The sequence below is a fragment of the Rhinolophus sinicus genome, linkage group LG02 (assembly GCF_036562045.2).
Source record: "Rhinolophus sinicus isolate RSC01 linkage group LG02, ASM3656204v1, whole genome shotgun sequence".
Classification (NCBI taxonomy): domain Eukaryota; kingdom Metazoa; phylum Chordata; class Mammalia; order Chiroptera; family Rhinolophidae; genus Rhinolophus; species Rhinolophus sinicus.
The window spans coordinates 71,639,784-71,659,044 of record NC_133752.1 but is presented as its reverse complement, the minus strand read 5'-3'; the positions used below and the strand labels follow the sequence as shown (position 1 = coordinate 71,659,044).

The 19,261-nt window shown below is 40.7% G+C and overlaps 1 protein-coding gene across 1 annotated transcript in view; it reads right to left on the bottom strand.

Annotated features, from left to right (window-relative positions):
• Positions 1–19,261, bottom strand: part of SCFD2 (sec1 family domain containing 2) — a 367,958-nt gene that overhangs the window by 33,171 nt on the left and 315,526 nt on the right. Inside the window, exon 6 of the mRNA XM_019740184.2 lies at positions 7,216–7,361. Within this exon, the coding sequence (XP_019595743.2) occupies positions 7,216–7,361 (146 nt within the window). The remainder of the gene's footprint in view (positions 1–7,215; positions 7,362–19,261) is intronic.

Here is a 19,261-nt window from a genome sequence, read left to right as displayed (position 1 = left end):
TTTCTGTCTGACTCACTCCACTCAGTACAATACCCTCTGGGTCCATTCATGTTGTTGCAGATAGAAAGATTTCATTCTTTTTTGTGGCTGAGTAGTATTCCATTGTGCATATGTACCACCTCTTCTTTATCCATTCATCCACTGATGGACACACAAGTTGCCTCCATATCTTGGCTATTGAAAATAATGACTCAATGAACATATGGATGCACATGTCCCTTCAAAGTATTCTTGGGTTTCTTTGGATAAATACCCAGAAGTAGGATTACTGAGTTCTTTGTCTTTGGTTATAGCCTTTGTTTTAAAGTCTATTTTGTCTAATACAAATATTGTTATCCCAGCCTTTTAAAATTTCATTTCCACTTTCATGAAATATCTTTTCCCATTCTTTTACTTTCAGTCTGTGTGTGTCTTTTGATCTGAAGTGGGTCTTTTGTAGGCAGCATATGTAAGGGTCTTGTTTTCTTATCCATTCAGCCACCCTATTTTGTTTGATTGGAGCATTTAATCCATTTACATTTAAAGTAATTGTTGATAGATATGTAGCTATTGCCATTTTATTATTCATATTGTTGATCTTTTTTTTCATATTGTTGATATTTATTTCTTCTTTTTTTAAAGAAATCTCTCTAACATTTCTTGTAATACTGGTTTGGTGGTGAGGAACTCCTTTAGCTATTTCTTGTCTGGGAAACTCTTTATCTGTCCTTCGATTCTAAATGATAGCTTTGCTGGGTAGAATAATTTTGGTTGTAGGTCCTTGCTTTTCATCACTTTGAATATTTCGTGCCAATCCCTTTTGGCCTGCAAAGTTTCTGTTGAAAAATCAGCTGACAGTATTATGGGTGCTTCCTTGTAGGTAACTAATTGCTTTTCTCTTGCTGCTTTTAAGAGTCTTTCCTTGAGATTCTCTCCTTGTCATTAACCTTTGGCATTTTAATTATGATGTGTCTTGGTGCGGGCTTCTTTGACTTAATCTTGTTTGGTACTCTCTGTGCTTCCTGGGTTTGTATGTCTATTTCCTTTGCCAGGTTAAGAAATTTTTTATTTCTTTTTTTATTGTGTTAATCAACTGTGTTTTTTTTTTGTTGTTGTTGTTGTTTGTTTTTTATTGTAAGCCTTCTGGTCAACAATAGATTATTAGTAGTTAAGTTTTGGGGAGTCAAAAGTTATATGTGGATTTTTCTTTTTTTTTTTTTTTAAATTCATTTCTTTTTAATTAGCTTCAGGTGTACAAAACAATGTAATAGTTAGACATTTCACCCTTCACAAAGTGATAACCCCTTCCCCCAATCTATTACTCCTTTGATATCATATATATCTATTACAATTCCATTGACACTATTCCCTATTCTGTACTCCATATCCCATGACTATATATATTAAATTATAGCTGACATTCAATATTATTCAGCTTCAGCTTCAGGTGTACAGCACAGTGGTCAGGCATCTACATCATCCATGAAATGGTCTCCCTAATAACTCAAGTGCCCATTTGACACCCTACAAAATCTTTGCAACATTATTGATTATATTCCCCAAACTGTCTTTTATATCCCTGTGGCAATACTGTGAATACCAATTTATGCTTTCTAATCCCCTCACCTTCTCCCTCTTTCCCACCCCCCACCTAACTAACAACCATCAGTTTTTCCTCTATATCTCTGAGACTATTTCTGTTTAGTTTGCTCATTTATTCAGTTCTTTAGATTCCACATATAAGTGAGATCATATGGTATTTGTCTTTCTCCGTCTGACCTATTTCACTTAGCATGATGTTCTCTAGGTCCATCCATGTTGTTGCAAATGGTAAGAGTTCATTCTTCTTTATGGCCGAGTAATACTCCATTGTATAAATGTACCACAGTTTCTTAATCCAGTCGTCTACCGATGGACATTTTGGTTGTTTCTATGTCTTGCCTATTGTGAATAGCAGTGCAATAAACATAGGGGTGCATATATTTTTCGAATTAGCATTTTGGATTTCTCTGGATACATACCTAAGAGTGGAATTTCTGGGTCATAAGGTAGTTCCATTTCCAGTTTTTTGAGATACCTCCATACTGATTTCCATAGTGGCTGCACCAATCTGCAATCCCACCAACAATGCACAAGTTTTCTTTTTTCTCCACATCCTCACCAGCACTTGGTGTTTGGTGATTTATTGATGACAGCCATTCTGACCAGAGTGAGATGGCATCTCATTGTGGTTTTTATTTGCATTTCTCTAATGATTAGTGAGGTTGAGCATTTTTTCATGTCTGTTGGCCATCTGTATGTCCTCTTTAGAGAAATGTCTCTTAATGTCCTCTGCCCATTTTTAAATTGGCTTGCTTGTTTGTTTTTTGGTGTTGAGTTGAATGAGTGTTTTATAAATCCCATCATTATTTCTTCAAGTAGATTTTCAATTCCTTGCACTTCTCCTTCTGTTACTCCTATGATGCGAATGTTGGTACACTTGATATTGTCCCACAGGTCCCTTAAACTATCTCTTTTTTTTTTTTTTATTCTTTTTCTTTTTTGCTGTTCTGTTTGGGTGTTTCCTGCTACTTTATCTTCTAAATTGCTGATTTGACCTTCTGCTTTATCTAACCTACTGTTGATTCCCTCTAATGTATTCTTCAATTCAGTTATTGTATTTTTATTTCTGACTGGTTCTTTTTTATATTTTCTATCTTCATTTTTATGTTTCCAAACTCTTTGCTGAAATCCTCCCTGAGATCACTGAGCTTTGCTATAACCAGTGTTTTCAACTCTGCATCTGGTAGATTGCTTGTATCCACTTTGTTCAATTATTTTTCTGGATCTTTGTTCTACTCTTTCATTTGGGACGTGTTTCTTTGTCTCCCCACTTTGACAGCCTTCCTGTGTTTGTTTCTATCTATTAGGTAGAGCTGTCATATCTCTCAGTCTTTGTACAGTGGCCTTATGCAGTAGTTGTCCTGTGGAGCCCAGTGGTGCAGTCTCCCTGGTCACCTGAGCCAGGTGCTATAGATGTGCCCTTGTGTGGGTTCTGTGTGCCCTCTTGTTGTAGTTGTGACTTAGTTGCTGTTTGCACATCAATGGGAGGGATTGCGCTTCAGGCTCATTGGTTGTGAGGACTGGACGTGACTATAGTGGAAGTACTGTTATGCAGTGGCTGACCCTATGGTGCAGGATTCACTTTAGCAGGGCTCTGGTGCCTGCCCAGTCTACGTTTGAGTGTGTCATCTGTGGAGGCAACTGGGTGGTTCTCTGGCTGGGTCCAAAGTCAGCCACTGGGTGTGTCAGCCCCTGGGGCCTCCTGGAATGAGCCAGAAAGCAATATGAAGTTGGCTGCCACCCATGCTGGACTTGGAGATACCTGGTAGAGGTGATGCTGTGAACTGAGGCCAGCTGCTACTAGTGCCAGGCTTGGGGCTGCTTAGCAAGAGGTATGGGGCATGGTGACGCCAGATGCTGCTTGTTTGGGGTTTGTGAACCTTTGAGAGATTTTTAGGAAAGTCTGAAGCATGAGTCAAGACAGGCTGTTGTGGAGAAGCCACTGGAAGTAGCTTGGGTGGGCCCACAAGTTGGGTGGGACAGGGTCTCAGGGAATCACTAGGGCAGGGTGAACAGTGTTGGCCAGGTTGATGGAGACTCAGATATGGTGGCTGCAAGAGTCTGCACACTGGGAAGGGGAGGACTCAACAAAGAAATAGTGGGTTACATCAGCACTTCTGTGTAGGAGAAAGCTGTCCCTTCAGCTCTCGTCCTGGAGCCAGACAAATCAGTTCTGCTTGGTATGTCTCTGGTGCCTTTCGAGCTATTGCCCAGCACTGGCGCTGAGAGCAAGTGAGTCCGTCAGTGAGTAAGTTTGTGCATGGGCCGTTTAAGAGGAACACCTGGAACTCCAGCTGCCCTCTGTCTTACTCAACCACAATCTCTGCTGATTTTCATAGCCAGAAGTTATGAGGACTTCTCTCCCTGGCACTGGAACCTGGGCTGGGGAGCCTGGTTTGGGGCTCAGACCCCTTGCTCCTCAGAGGGGAGCTCCGCAGCTGTGATATACTGCCAAATTTTTAACTGCCACATGTGGGTGTAGGACCTGGTTGTTCCATGTTTCCACCCCTCCTACCAGTCTTATTGTAGCTTCTTCTGCATGTCCTTAGTTGTAGAACTTCTGTTTAGCTAGAATTCAGGTGATTCTCAATGATGGTTGTTCTTTAGTTTAGTTGTAATTTTGATGTGGTCATGGGAGGATGCAAGCACAGCATTTACCTACTCCACCATCTTGACAGGAAATCCATTTGTCCTTTTCTAACTACATACACTTTGTATCCCAACAAATCCTCCAATATACAGAGGGTGCCAAAAAAAATGTATACACATTTTAAGAAAGGAAAAAACTGTATTAAAATTGTAATACTCAATATATACCGATAACAAAAGATGAATACAAGTCATGTGTATACATTTTTGGCACCCGCAGTATAATAAAGATATATACAATGCATTCAAGAGGCACCCAACAAATATTTATTAAGCATCTACTATATACAAGATCTCACTCTAGGTACTGAGGATATGGCAGTGAACAAACCAGATCAAAATCCCTGTCCTAATATGACTTACATCTGTGATTTTAAAGTTCTTCAAAATTGAAAAATATTGAAAAACCCAAACAGATAAAATTTACCCATAAGCCCATCAAAAACTCTTTCTCTATATATGTAAATATAGAGCAAGAAGTCAGAGTTCAACCACGTCCATCCATCCCTTCCTGTCATACACAAGGTAATCATTATAAAATTTTCCAAAAAATTTAAAGACTAATTAAAAATAGATACCCAAATACTTTTGATGACTTTTTTTTAACCCAAATAGAATAATGCTTTATAGAATGATCTACAACATGTATTTTTTCACCTAATACCATGTTTCCTCAAAAATAAGACCTAGCCAGACCATCAGCTCTAATGCGTCTTTTGGAGCAAAAATTAATATAAGACCCGGTCTTATATTATGTTATATTACATTATATAAGACTGGGTCTTATATTGTATTATATTAATTTTTGCTCCAAAAGACTCATTAGAGCTGATGGTCCAGCTAGGTCTTATTTTCGAGGAAACATGGTATTAGTTGAAAAAGATACATGTTGTAGATTATTCTATAAAGCATTATTCTATTTGGGTTAAACAAAGTCATCAAAAGTATTTGGGTATCTTACATAATATAATACAAGACCAGGTCTCATATAATATAACATAAGACCAGATCTTATATTAATTTTTGCTCCAAAAGATTCATTAGAGCTGATGGTCCGGCTAGGTCTTTTTTTTCAGGGAAACACGGTAGATCATGAACCTCTGCTTTAATTTGAACTCCCCAAGGAGCAGAGCCTGGGACAAGAATTCAAATACAGTCTTTGATCAGAACATTTAGATCTTTCCTATTCATTTTAATGGTTGCACAGCATTTCACTGTGGGTCTGCATCATTATTTATTTAATCCCCTCAAGATATCCACATACTACCCTCCTTCCAGCTCCCATTTCCTGCTCATTTGGCATATATGCAACAAGGTGAAAGCTCATTTTCCAAAAGCCATGGCTGTAGGACAAGTGTCTGAGGTCTGAAAAATGAGAGTGTTGGTAGCAAGGAGAAAAAGTCTAGGAAACTTATCATTGTCCTTATCACGCCCAAGATTTATAGCTAATACATATTTATGTGAAGTTGACCAAATCAGTCACCATGATGGTCATAACACTGAAAAGACCTCTGAATTTTCCCTCTGCCAACTATAGTAGCTACTTACTTCCCGACATTCTTTGATCTAAATTTCAGCATATATCACCAGTTCTATCATGTCTTGCAGAATTAGTCCATACCACAGTATTTAAGATTGCTAATTTTTTAAATGGCAAAATTACATATGATTAATTATCTGAGTGATTTTATCTGTATTTTGTAGTAGTGGTGTTTTTAGATCCTTGAACAAAGGATGGGAATTTATGTTTCTAAGTTGAGTGCCAGTTTCTAAGGTCTTTCATATCTTGGTGGGTGATTTCAGATGCCATCAGCACCATCAATCAATATTTCTGGAGCCTCCGTGAGAACCATGGTGTAGTAGGGAGGGGATTCTGTGTTGGTGACAAAGACCTGGCATCTGGCCCTGGTCACCTGTGTGCCTGCGGCAAGTCACTTGCACTTCCTGGATCTCTGGATAATACTCTCTGGCTCACTTGTCATAAAGATCAAAGGAAAAACTGAATGTAGCATTCTTTAAGTATTAGCTACTATATAGATATATGGGAGGAAAAGTCTGGGTTTTGATAGGCTGTAGTAGATAACCTTGGCTCCTGTCTACACACTCATCTTGAGGAGCAGCTCCCCGAAGTTGAATCCCTCACAAACACAGTCCCCACTAACAAAACATTCCACTCTACAAAAGCGTTAGCAAATCGAGTGGATTTTACTGAAGATTTCATGGGGAGATGGAGAGGATTTCCTTACAGTCCCCACAGCAAAACTTAATGATCTTTTCCATCAGAAACATCTGTTCTTCCGTGAAAGCTCATTTTGGCCACCAGGAACCTGAGTTCTGTCTCCTTCCTTATCCAACAAAGGCTGCCCGGCCCTGATGGCTCTTCACTCTTTAAGCTTCCCTTTGGGTCTCCTATGGCTCCTCCCTCACAGAGTTCTTGCACAGCAATGACTCCTTTAATCATGGATTCTTATACCATCCTCCTACGCACTAGTCAAATAATATCCCTCTCATTCCTTAGAAAGCAGTGGGGGAATTTTAAATAAATGTTTTTGCTGTCACAAATTTCTTTTTTCATTGCCATAATATTATTAGGTAATTTTATTATTCTAATTGTTCAAAATGTTTATGGACTGCTTAGATCCAGAAACTTGGGAATTATCTAAGGCCAGCCCCTCATCTGGCACGTATAGTAACCGGGGCCCAAAGAAGTGAAGGGATGTGCCTATTGTTACAGACTCAGTCTGTGACAGAACGCGTTACAAAGTGGTGGCTGAGCTCATCTCACTACATCAAACCTGTGGTACAAATGCATCAAGGGGCTTTGAGATTCAGGGGAACCCAGATCTCTGAACAGAAGGGAGCTTGGAGTTCATCTAGAACCAATCCCTTATTTTAAAGAGGTTAAAATGGAAACTTTTCTTGTAGCCTCTGAATCCTAAAAATACAACACAGATTAAATGGTTACTTCAAAACATATGTACTTGCCTGGTGGGTATGATCTCCAGGAACATACACAGACTTAAACTGTTTCATGAGATTCCGAGCTCCAGCAATATCCCGAAGCGAAGTAAAGAGTTCATCCACGGCAATTTTGGATTTGTGAAATGTCAGGTTAATTGAAGAGTCACAGCCTGAAACAATCCAGAGATATTTTCTTGGGTGAACAAATCTTTAAATTAAGTTTTAATAATAACAGCTTGAACTTGATGTAACACAATTGGGTTTTTGTTTGTTTGTTTGTTTTTTTAACCCTATTTTCCCCTGGCGGTTCACCAAGTGGGCTGTTTCAATCATCCATGAGCAATGAAACATATTGAGTATAAACACCTTTGACAGAAGTACCGTGTTCCCCCCAAAATAAGACCTAGCCGGACAATCAGCTCTAATGCGTCTTTTGGAGCAAATATTAATATAAGACCCGATATTATATTATATTATATTTTACCCGGTATTATATTATATTATATTACCTGGTCTTACATTATATAAGACCCAGTTTTATATTATAGTAAAATAAGACTGGGTCTTATATTAACTTTTGCTCCAAAAGAGGAATTAGAGCTGATTGTCTGGCTACGTCTTATTTTCAGGGAAACACGGTAGAACGCAGAATTGCCTGGGATCATAGTCACTGGCTTCAATCCCCACATTGCAAAGGATTCACAAAAGAAAGCTCCCCAGGATCTACTGTCCTCAGGACACAGCTTTGGGAAAATATAAGGAGACAAAGGAAAATACAAGCGAGTTCTCTGATGAACCTCTCTTGCTGGAATCCCATGGACAGTCTCCACAAAATAGAGCAGCAAGAATGAAAAGATTAGTTGCTCCAATAACAGAAACTGCTGGGATGGGCATCTGTCTAATGTGCTGATAATACACATGGTGTATTTCAAAAGGCGGCCATTCAAAGCCGATAAAACACAAAGGGGGCCTAATAAGAAAACTGTTCACAGTGATACTTCCATTTCTTTTAGAACCTTATAGTAGACGGATGTGTTCTCTATCTTGTTAGAAACTCATTCAGAAGAGAAATGATTGTGGGTAACTTAGAAGTTAAAGAAATAGAGAAAGATTTAAGATGAGCATTTTTGACTCTCTTAAATACAGCAGACATATTAACTCATTAATCCTTACCTCCCCCTTATGAGATAGGAGCTATTATTCTTCCTATTTTAAGGATGAGGGTACTCAAATGTAGACAGGTTAAATAACAGCTCTGTCGGCAGACATTGTCAAAGCTCTGGCGGTATCTGCTCTGTTAACTCTGGACGTCACCGGTAGGTCTGGGGAATAGTTCCCATGTACGCTGGCTGCTTCCTACCTCAAGTACCTGGATCTCTCTCTATCTCTGTTTCTCTGTCTCTGTGTCTCTCTTCCTGAGGGCTTTCTCATGTTACTCAACATGTTACTCACAAAAATGACACGTTTTTTTTCTTTCTACAAAGTTTGGCATAGAAATCTGGGGAGTTCACATGAACTCCCTGAATTCCTTCCATCTACTCCCCCCTCCACCTACCTCAGTTCACTGATCATGAGAGGCTTCTTCTCATTGGGCCTGACCACACTTTGATTTTTTTAATGGCAATGAGTAGGGCATTTCTGGAAACCAGGAGAAAAGGGTTGGTCACAGGATTCTTATGACATGATAAATATATCTATTGGTCTTTGTTCTTGGGTCCAACCACATAGCTCTTGGAATCTCCAGAGTGATGAGAGCTGAGATGTAGGAGCGTGTTTGGCCTTTCTGTGGAACAGGCTAGAGAGTCAGCACTCATAGGAACAAACCAGCTTTCTCTTCCCTTAGAAGAACAATTCTGAAGCTGTGGTCTCTCCACAGCTTTTCTGAGGGGCCCCAACAGACTGAGGCCCAGTGGCCTCCAACAGTAACTCATTTCACCAAAGGCCCCTTTATTGGCTTCCCTTCCTTCCCGGTCTCACTTCCCTACTTCCTGACTGTGCTTCCTGGGATATCTTTCCAAATATAGCACTTGCACCCAAATCCTTGTCTCAGGACACCTGAGCTTCCACAGCAATTGAAATACAGGCAGCCTAGATCCAGAGCTTGTATCCTTTATTGGAACAGCTTTATTGAGATATAATTCACATACAACACAATTAACTCACATAAAGTGTACAACTCAATAGCTTTTAGTATATTCCTATAGTTGTATATTTATTATCACCACAGTCAACTCTAGAATATTTTTATTACCCCAGCAAGAAAATCCATATCCATTAACTGTCACTCCCCATTTCCCCCTACCCATAGTTCCTAACAACCACTTATTTGCTTTCTGTCTCTATGGATTTACCTATTCTGGTCATTTCTTATACATGGAATCACAGAATATATGATCTTTTGTGACTGATTCCTTTCACTTCACATAATGTTTTCAGGGTTTATCCAAGTTGTAGCATGTATCAATGCTTCATTGCTTTTTATTGCTGACTAATATTCATTATAAGGATATGCCACATTTTACATATCTATTCATCAGTTGATGGACATTTGGATTGCTTCCATATTTTGGCTATTATGAATGCTGTGATTTTCACATGTACTTTTTTTTTTTTTTGTGTGTGTGTGTGTGTGTGTGTGTGTACATACATTTTCATTTCTTTTGGGTATATATCTAGTAGTAGAATTGCTAAGTCATATGGAAATTATGTGTTTAACCATTTGAGGAACTACTGGACTGTTTTCCAAAGTGTCTGCATCATTTTATATTCCCACCAGCAGCGTAAGAGAGTTCCGATTTCTCCACATCCTCAACAATGTTTATTATCTATCTTCTTGATTGTAGCTATTCAAGTAGGTGTGAAATGAGGAAATATTTGTTGATTTTGATAAAGAGAGAGATGGTTTTTAGGGAGTAGAGGTAGATCCAAACAAGCTCAAACTATGGAGAGTTTGTAAAGTAACTAGGAGCATCTGAAGGAACCTGACTATAGCAGATGCTGCAAGGTAGATGAGTAGCTGAGCCTCTACTCTTAATTACTGTGGAACACTGTACGAGGTGTGATAAAAAACTACAGTGAATGCTGCTGCCATCCAATGGAAAGGCAGGGATCTTCAATACAGGAAGCAGCGCATTGAACCTTAGTAACAGTGTGTGACAAGTTTCAACTTGTTCGGTGCAGTCAGTTGGGTGTGAGCTACGGTTGAGAGAAGGTATGTTTTATAGTGTGCCATAAATCATGGATCACGAACAATACATTAACATGAAATGGGCAAACGGTTTCATCCTCCATCATAACAATATTCTGTGTCACACATCGCTTCTGATTCGGCAATTTCTGTCAAATAAAAACATTACAGTGTGTCCTCATCCACGTTATTCACCAGATCTGGCATTGTGCAACTTCTGGCTCTTCCCCAAAGTCAAAATGACCATGAAAGGAAATGTTTTGAATCGATTCAGGTCATCGAGGCAGCCATAACAGCGCAACTAAAGACACTCATGAAAAAGAACTTCCAGAACTGCTTCAGAATGTGGTAAGAATGATGGGATAAGTCTGTTCAAAGCGAGGAGGACTATTTTGAGAGGGATTAATGGCAATGTGTCTTTCACTGTAATAATTTTTTAAAAATTTAAACGGTCCCCATATTGCTTGACATTGTATATATGAACTCTTAGAGGGTGGGCAAAATTCTGAACTGTTTCTATTCACAACACTTCTGACACTAAATATGTGGGATTTTGCCCCCTTATACCAACAGATTCTCTAACTCTTCAGACACCAACCAAGTGCCCCACAATTCAATTCAGTTCCGACACTAACTACGCAGAGTTAGCACAGACTCCACAGTTTCAGGACTGTCCTACAAGAATACCCCCACTGGTTCCAAGTCCCAGGAACCACCTGCACTTCTGACCAAACAGCTTTCAGTTGAAGGTTCCCATGACCCCTTCCTTGTAGCTAGAACAGCTCACAGGATTCAGGAAAGCACTTTTCTTACTATTATGGGTTTAGCACAAAGGTTACAACTCAGGAAGAGCTAAATGGAAGAGATGCATAGGGCAGGTATGGTTGAAAGTGTGGAGCTTCCATGTTCTCTTTAGCTGCTCCAGCTTCCCAGCACCTGGATGTGGTCACCAACCCAGAAGCTCTTAGAACCCTATTGTTTAAAGAGTATGATGGGGGTTTCATTATCCAGGCATGATTAATCAAATCATTGGCTATTGATGATTAACTCAGTCTCCAGCCCTTCTCTCCCTGGAGGTTGGGGGGTGGGGTTGAAAGTTCCAACCCTCTAAGCATGCCTTTGTTTTTTAGGTGACAAGACAGACCTCCGTCCTGAAGCTATGTAGGGACCCCCAATCGTCATTCATCACATTAGCGCACACGACACTCTCATCACTCTGGAGATTCCAAGAGCTATGTGGTTGGACCCAGGAACAAAGACCAATAGATATATTTCTTATTGTGTCATAAAAATCCTGTGACCAACCCTATTCTCCTGGTTTCCAGAAATGCCCTACTCATTGCCATTAAAAAAATTAAAGTGTGGTCAGGCCCAGTGAGAAGAAGCCTCCCATGATCAGTGAACTGAGGTAGGTGGAGGGGGGAGTAGATGGAAGGAATTCAGGGAGTTCATGTGAACTCCCCAGATTTCTATGCCAAGCTTTGTAGAAAGAAAAATAAGTGTCATTTTCCTGAGTAACATGTTCATAACTTCCTTCTGGTTCTTAAAGAAGTTCGTAACCAAGAAAAGTGAGATCTACAGAGCATCTATTGATATCACACTATGCTTGCCCCGGGCTTTGGAGCACTAGCTACAAAGATACAGCAGCTTGTGTTTTAGCCAATGATCAATCAGAAGAACCTGGGAAGGCTATGGCTCCTCACTCATTCAACCTCTCAGGCCGACCCGTTCAAGATTTGGGACATTATATCAATTATTTCTAAGTGTTGTATATTATGTACTGCTCTTTCAAATAAAAAAAGACATGAAAAGAGGAAAAAAACATTACTAGTTCTAATACCATACCTTGTGTTTCAATTCCTCTAAAACACAATTCAGCCGATGGTCTAAAATTTTTTATTTAAAGTAATTCATTTTCTAGAGAACAGAAATATACATTCAGTTTTCATGTGGTCTATTTCAATTTATTTGGAAAGTGAGGAATATGATGCTCATCCATCAGGCTGAGTGGAACAGAATCATCTACTGGATTGTGGATTACTGAAAATTATAGATTATAGATGAACATTGTGGACTATACACCGGAATTAAGTGAAGGCTGTGTAACTGCAAATAGCTAGGCCAGCTGTGGCACAGGTTGTTTGACAGAAATGTTTATAAATTATTGGTAAATTGAACTCAAATGAACCCAACAAAAAAATAAGACTGCCAAAGAAATTGTTGGAAGAAAAATGAAAAGCCCTAAATTTACAAACAAAGTAAAACTTTCCTGAAGGACAGTCAGTTATTGCCATTGTTCAAACCAACTATACTAGGGCAACTTCCATTCAAACCACCGACACTTGCCAGTGTGTCTGGTATTCTCAAAGCAAGTGTTGTACAATGTACATGCTTCTCGGACATTGGGCCGAAGGGGGCTCATTTTTATCAGTCTCTGAGCATTTTTCATAATTATATCAATCTTCACCAAAAGAAGGATTTACATTCCTTTACCCAAACCCTGTAATGAAAGTTACACACACACACACACACACACACACTTTAGATATGTGGATCAGAGAGGATAAGGGACTTGTGCAAGCTCACATCACTATTCCTGGCAAAGTCAGGGTCCAAAATGTCCCTCTGGTCACAGATCTGAGCTCCTCCATGGACACTGCCTCCCACAATTCAGAACCTCCTCTGTGAAAGCAGCACATTCCAAATTCATGCTGTAATAGCTAAGAGGAGATGTGGGCATAAAAGCTATGAAATGGGATGAATGTTTTTCTCTGATAATAGAGATAGCTATAATCAATGATTGATCGCTTATGTCAGGCACTGTTTTAAGAACTTTATACATATTAGCTCATTTAATCTCCACAGAATCCCCATAAAGTAGGTACCATTATCATTCCCATTTTGTAGATGGGGAAACTGAGCCATAGAGAAGTTAAGTAACACGCAGTCACTCAATTAGTAAGTAGTAAAGCTAAGATTCAAACCTTTGCAGTCTGCTGTTATGGAAGGCAGTGTGGAGGTTCCTCAAAAAATTACGAATAGAATTACCATATGACCCAGCAATCCCTCTCCTGGGTATCTACCCAAAAAATCTGAAAACATTTATACATAAAGACACGTGTGCTCCAATGTTCATTGCAGCTTTGTTTACGGTGGCCAAGACATGGAAACAACCAAAACGTCCTTTGATAGACGAATGGATAAAGAAGTTGTGGTATATATATACAATGGAATACTGTTCGGCGGTAAGAAAAGATGATATAGGAACATTTGTGACAACATGGATGGATCTTGAGAGTATGATGCTAAGCGAAATAAGTCAGACAGAAAAAAGCAGAGAACCATGTGATTTCACTGATATGTGGTATATAAACCAAAAACAACAAAAGAACAAGACAAACAAATGAGAAACAAAAACTCATAGACACAGACAATAGTTTAGTGGTTACCAGAGGGTAAGGGGGGTGGGAGGTGGGAGATGAGGGTAAAGGGGATCAAATATATGGTGATGGAAGGAGAACTGACTCTGGGTGGTGAACACACAATGGGATTTATAGATGATGTAATACAGAACTGTACACCTGAAATCTATGTAATTTCACTAACAATTGTCACCCCAATAAATTAAAAAAGAAAAAAAGAAAAATGGAAACAATAATGCTTAAGTTAGAGGGTAATTATGAGGATCAAATGAGTCCACGTATTTCATAATTCTTTGTCAAGTCAAAAGAAACACAAATGTGAGGTGTGACCTATAATAACTATTGCCTACTCCTCAATCAGGACCCACTCAATGGTCCCCAACTATTCCAGTTTGGGTAGTTCCAGACACAGAATGGGCACTCAATAAACGCTATGAGTTGATTTAAAAAAACAAAAAACAAAACAAAAACAAAAGCAAAACCTTTGCAATCTAATTTGAGTTGGTCCTATTAATCAACTGCTTTCTTTCAGATGTGCTAAGACCACATATATAAAAGATCAATAAAACACTTAATTCCCCCTTAATATTGGAGAAGTGCTTTTAAAAAGGAATGAGTAGCAAGTGCCTTTCTTCTTGGGAAGACCTGGGCCTGTCCCTGGGGTAGACACCAACGGTGTGGTTTGCAGCTAGGCCCCAGGCCCGTCTTTTGTAACCACATAAGGTGTGAGGTCTCCCAGGCCTGACTGCACACTCTCCTTTGGATCTCTGTTCTGTAAGGAGCTGTATCCAGTTACTTCTAATAAGCCTCTGACAGCCTATTCCATTAAGCCAGCTTATGAGATAACAGTGTTTTGTAAGGGAACTCTAAGTGTACAATTCCAGTCAATTCTCATTTAATCCACTTAGTTAAATAGATAATAAACCAGAAGCTGATCCCAGCCTCTAGCCAAGCACGATCTGTGTGCTTCAGTTGCCTGCTTCTCGATAAGGGAGACCCCCCAACCCCCTAGGGTACCCCTGTGTTCTTCTAAAACGGGGATGACTCATGCCCCTGCAATTTCTTTCTCTGGAGGGCTAGGGGATCTCTTGGGCAGGGGTCCAGTTACTACTCAGAGCAACCAAATCGGGCCCCAGTGCCCATGCCTCCCCTCCCTCTGTTCCCCTCTCACCCGTCTCCACTTACTGAAGTGCCTTTCCTTCAGCAGAGTGAAAATAGTGGTTTCCATGGTTTTGTCCACTGCAGGGACCCACACTTCCAGCAACAACACAGTTAAAATGGAGAGAAGGCTGAATAGCTTAATGATCCTCCTGGGATGACTGAAATGAAGCCGTGCTCCTTAGAGCAGCCTGGCTCGTTCTTCTCTTCTGGTTGGTGCTTTCCGGGGGCAGGCTTGACTCTTTCTGGTGCTTGGGGAGCCTTTTTAATTGAACTTGGTTCCCACAAGTTTGGTTTTATGTCTTAGGTATTAAGGGACAAAATCAAGAGGCTGTTGTGTCCAAGGCCTTCGTCCGGATTGGAGCTGAAGTAGTCCTGATCTTAAGCCTTCCAACACACACACGCATGCACGCACACACACGCATGCACACACACGCACACACACACACGCACACACACATGCAGGTCAAACATAAGGCACATCACTTGTATAACTGGATCAGCAGGGGGGCGTGGCTACAATAGGATTTGAAATGTCTCCCTATTTAGTGACATCATTCTCCTCACAGTTCTAAAGTCCCCTCACGTCTATTGGGAAGAAGTAGGGTCAAAAAATATTTGAGCCTGGTCAAGAGATCCTTTTCTCATCTGGACCCAAGTCATCCGAGTCTGTCCTCCTCATCCTCGGACTGGCCCAGAGGTTGAGAACATCAGGCCCACTTGCCTCTTAGCGTGCTGCCCTCCCGCCTCTCAGCACACCCCTGGCAGCAGGGCCCTGGGGCAGTTAGAGAAAAGGCTGGCTCAGGAGTGTGGCTCGGATCAGAAAGGGGAGCACACGGGGAGGTCATGACCTCCTTCATCCATCCAGCTGTCAGACATCGCCTTTTTTCTCTTTTCAAACCATTGTTCTAAAGATGGAGTCTTTTCTCGTGGCTCTCAATAAATGTTTGTTAAATGAAAACAAAACCAACAAAATTAAAAACACGAAAAATCCTTAGCAAGAGCCATCACATCTGAGATTTTTTATGGCAGTTGAATGTGTAAAACCACTCTTAAGTGGGGCAGGGCTAGTAAGTGCATGAGTAAAACTATAATGAAAGCCCTCTTTTTCACACATGCTTGGGAATGAGAGGTGATTGGGAGTCATTTAAAGGTAGTGAATGTGAAAAAGTGATTTTGTTTAAAATTAAAACATAAATGTCCGTTTACTGACTCATCTTTTGAGGAAAGACAAAGGTTTACTTTGAGTATTGTCTGCTGATTAGAGTTCCTGTTTTATAAAAGTCATTATGTACCATGTAGAATTTCCAATTTTAGTCTATTGAACATGGAACAAGAAGTTAAAAGACTCCTGTAGCACAATCCGAGAATTCTTCTAGATTTATGTGTTCTTTTCCTTCAATTTTTTACAATCACCTCATCACACCTAATTCAAAAGCATTTTTAAAATGCTTTGCTGAGTCTTTCAAAAGCATTCCGTTTGGTTTTCGCTGAAACAATTTTCTTTTCAAATTCACATTTCATCAGTGTGTGAGAACATTTAATGGAGGTTTGCAACTTGATAACAAGCACAGCTGGCATAAGCAGGTTTGGAAACACACCTAACGGGGTCCTGGGAATCACACAGCTGACCCCGGAAGGACAGAGGGACCCAGGCACACGGAGATTGCGCTAGAGCTACGAGGGCACAGAGTTTGGGCACTAGTCGTTCTATTGCATAGATGGATTGCAGAATGCCAGTTATTCTGGTGACTGGATTATGTGGAGGCTGGTTGAGAACACATGAATTATATACGTTATATAAATAAAAGTATGTATTTCTGAAGTTCCGTATTTATAGTTCACAGGCAACTGTATCTGTGCCATCAATCTAACGTTTAATGACCTAGTGTGACTCTGAAGTCCCTCTAATATAAAAGAAACCCAAGTCTCAGTTGTCAGACATCAGGTCTTACAGGGCGATGTCCTCGTTCACTAGGGAGCCCTGATGTACAGCATGTGGCAGGCCCCTCAGCAGGTGTGGAGCAATGACACAGATAGGCGCGGCTGAGTATGCTAGTGAAGCTCGTCTAACAAAGAAAACCAGAGTCAGCGATATCCAGATGGGGATGCGAAAGGCCCAAGATAGGGCCCACCAAGGCTGACCACTTCTAAAGTCCTGTAAGTCACCCCACAGGCTCCCAGGCCCCTGAGCTCACTGACTCCTACTCAGTGTCACCGAATGTTCTAGCCTGTGGCCTATAGTTATGACTCAGATGACAAGGGGGAAAGGAGAGGAAGGGTGGCAATAAACTGAGCAGGAGCAGAGACTCTCCTGGGTTCACCACTGAGGCCCCACTAAATGATCCTTAAATAAATGAATGGGAAAAATAGAGGGGTAATAGGAAAAAGAGTAGAGTCAGACCAACATGCTCGAAAGCAACAGCACCGATTCTTGAGGAGCTGATAAACTACCTCTGCAGGAAATTTCAAACAAAGAGCTCCCAGATGGTTGTGAGCAATTGCAGTCTGCATGCCCACGTGGATCGCCTCCCAAAAAGACTTCTTGAGAAGAACAACCTCATTGGACGAATAAATTCTGTTTCCCTTTAACATGCAAAACTAAACTGTACATGGCTTAGGTATACATAGATGTGAGGTAAAACTGTTTTAAACAGAAAGAGGATGATAAACACAAGCTTCAGAAAAGTGGTTACCTCTGGGGTGGGGGTGGGTGGGTAAGCCACCCTCTGAGATAGTGTGGAAGGTCCATGGGTGTTTATTATATAATTGTGCTTTGTAACACATACATCATATTATCTTTTAAATGTATCATCTATCATCTTAAAAAAATACAACAAAACGAAAACCAGTCACACTACTTTGTAAGCTTCTAGCAAATACAGTTTTTTAAAACAGCTGAAACAAGGAAGCAATGACAGCTGAAATCTATTATTATTAGGCAGGTTTGGGATGTGTGGTGGACGTGGAAAGACTTGTACAGTCGCGAGAGAATGTGACTGCCCTGAATTCTAGCCCAAGCCCTGAGGCTTTTTGTGAGGAAACATGTAGGGAAGCCTGAAGGAAGGAAAACTGTCAGGAATATGCTTTGGAACTTGCATTTTTAATGGCGGGGTGCAATACCAAGTTGCCAGTGAGGCCCAGGAAGCAGGATGCAGGCCGTGGGACAAGCACCCCTGTTCCGGAATGTCTGTGCGGCTGCAGGAAGTGCCGAAAGGGCCGCAGAAAAGACAATCCTGGGTCATGGCAGAAACAAGAAAACAGCCCCAACGATTCCAAGACATTTCCTCTAAGACACCTGTGAAAAAAAGATCTCTCTAAAGTACCGTTTCTGACTGCCCTACCTACTGTACTAACAAAATTTCTTTATCTTAACCTTTTATGTATTTAAGTAAGGGAGGCACGAAGGACTTTATAAAAACTGTTGCGACACCACATCACATTAAATACCGTTTCTCATGGTGGATATTATGTTATCCTAATAAATCAATCCCAATCTCCATAGACAAAGAGATTCTGAAGGTTGGCATTCAGAATAACTGAAGTACCACGTATGAGGCTATTTCTTTAAAAAGGTGGGCATCAATTTTTGATCAGTTATATAATCTCCTATTATTGAGCTATCACATGGGAAAATCAGCTCTCTCCTATCAGTTTGACGGTGGGCTACTTTTCCAGGAATGAAGCCTGCCACAAGCGGGGAAAATGCCCAGGTAGCAGCCACTTTCCCCAGCGCTCACAGTGGCCTTCCCATGCCCGTTCCCAAGCAGGAGAGCACACAGGCTCCCAACAGTATCACAGACGAGCTCTCCAACGCAGCCCCTCTCACTACCAGTGCTTCCTAACGGGTTGATAGTTTTTGTTCTGTTGAATTAATTCTATTGAATTGCGAACTTGCTGTTTACTCTATAAGCCCACTTTCAAAGCGTGTTGACATTCCTGGCGGTTCTGAATAGCTTGAAATGGTTTGCTGGCCTCTCAGAGCTCACTTGAGAGATGACCGGCATCGGGTTGTTTTCCAAAGCTGGCAGGTGTCAGAGCCCCTGGGAGCCATGCTGCACTTTCTAGGACACTGGGACAAAATACTGCAGTTGATGTCATTTTCCGAACTTGGGGAAAACAAGCCTGTCTTACATGCCCATGAAGGTGTCACCAAGCATGCCCATGAGTTAAGCACAGCTGGCAGTTTTTATAGTAGTATTTGCTTGCTTCTTGTTTGTTCTTTTTGGGGATGCTACAAAAGCTGGAGTAGCAACACAGATAAGAAAACACAGAACGGATGTAAACTTGTGGTGGGAAAAAT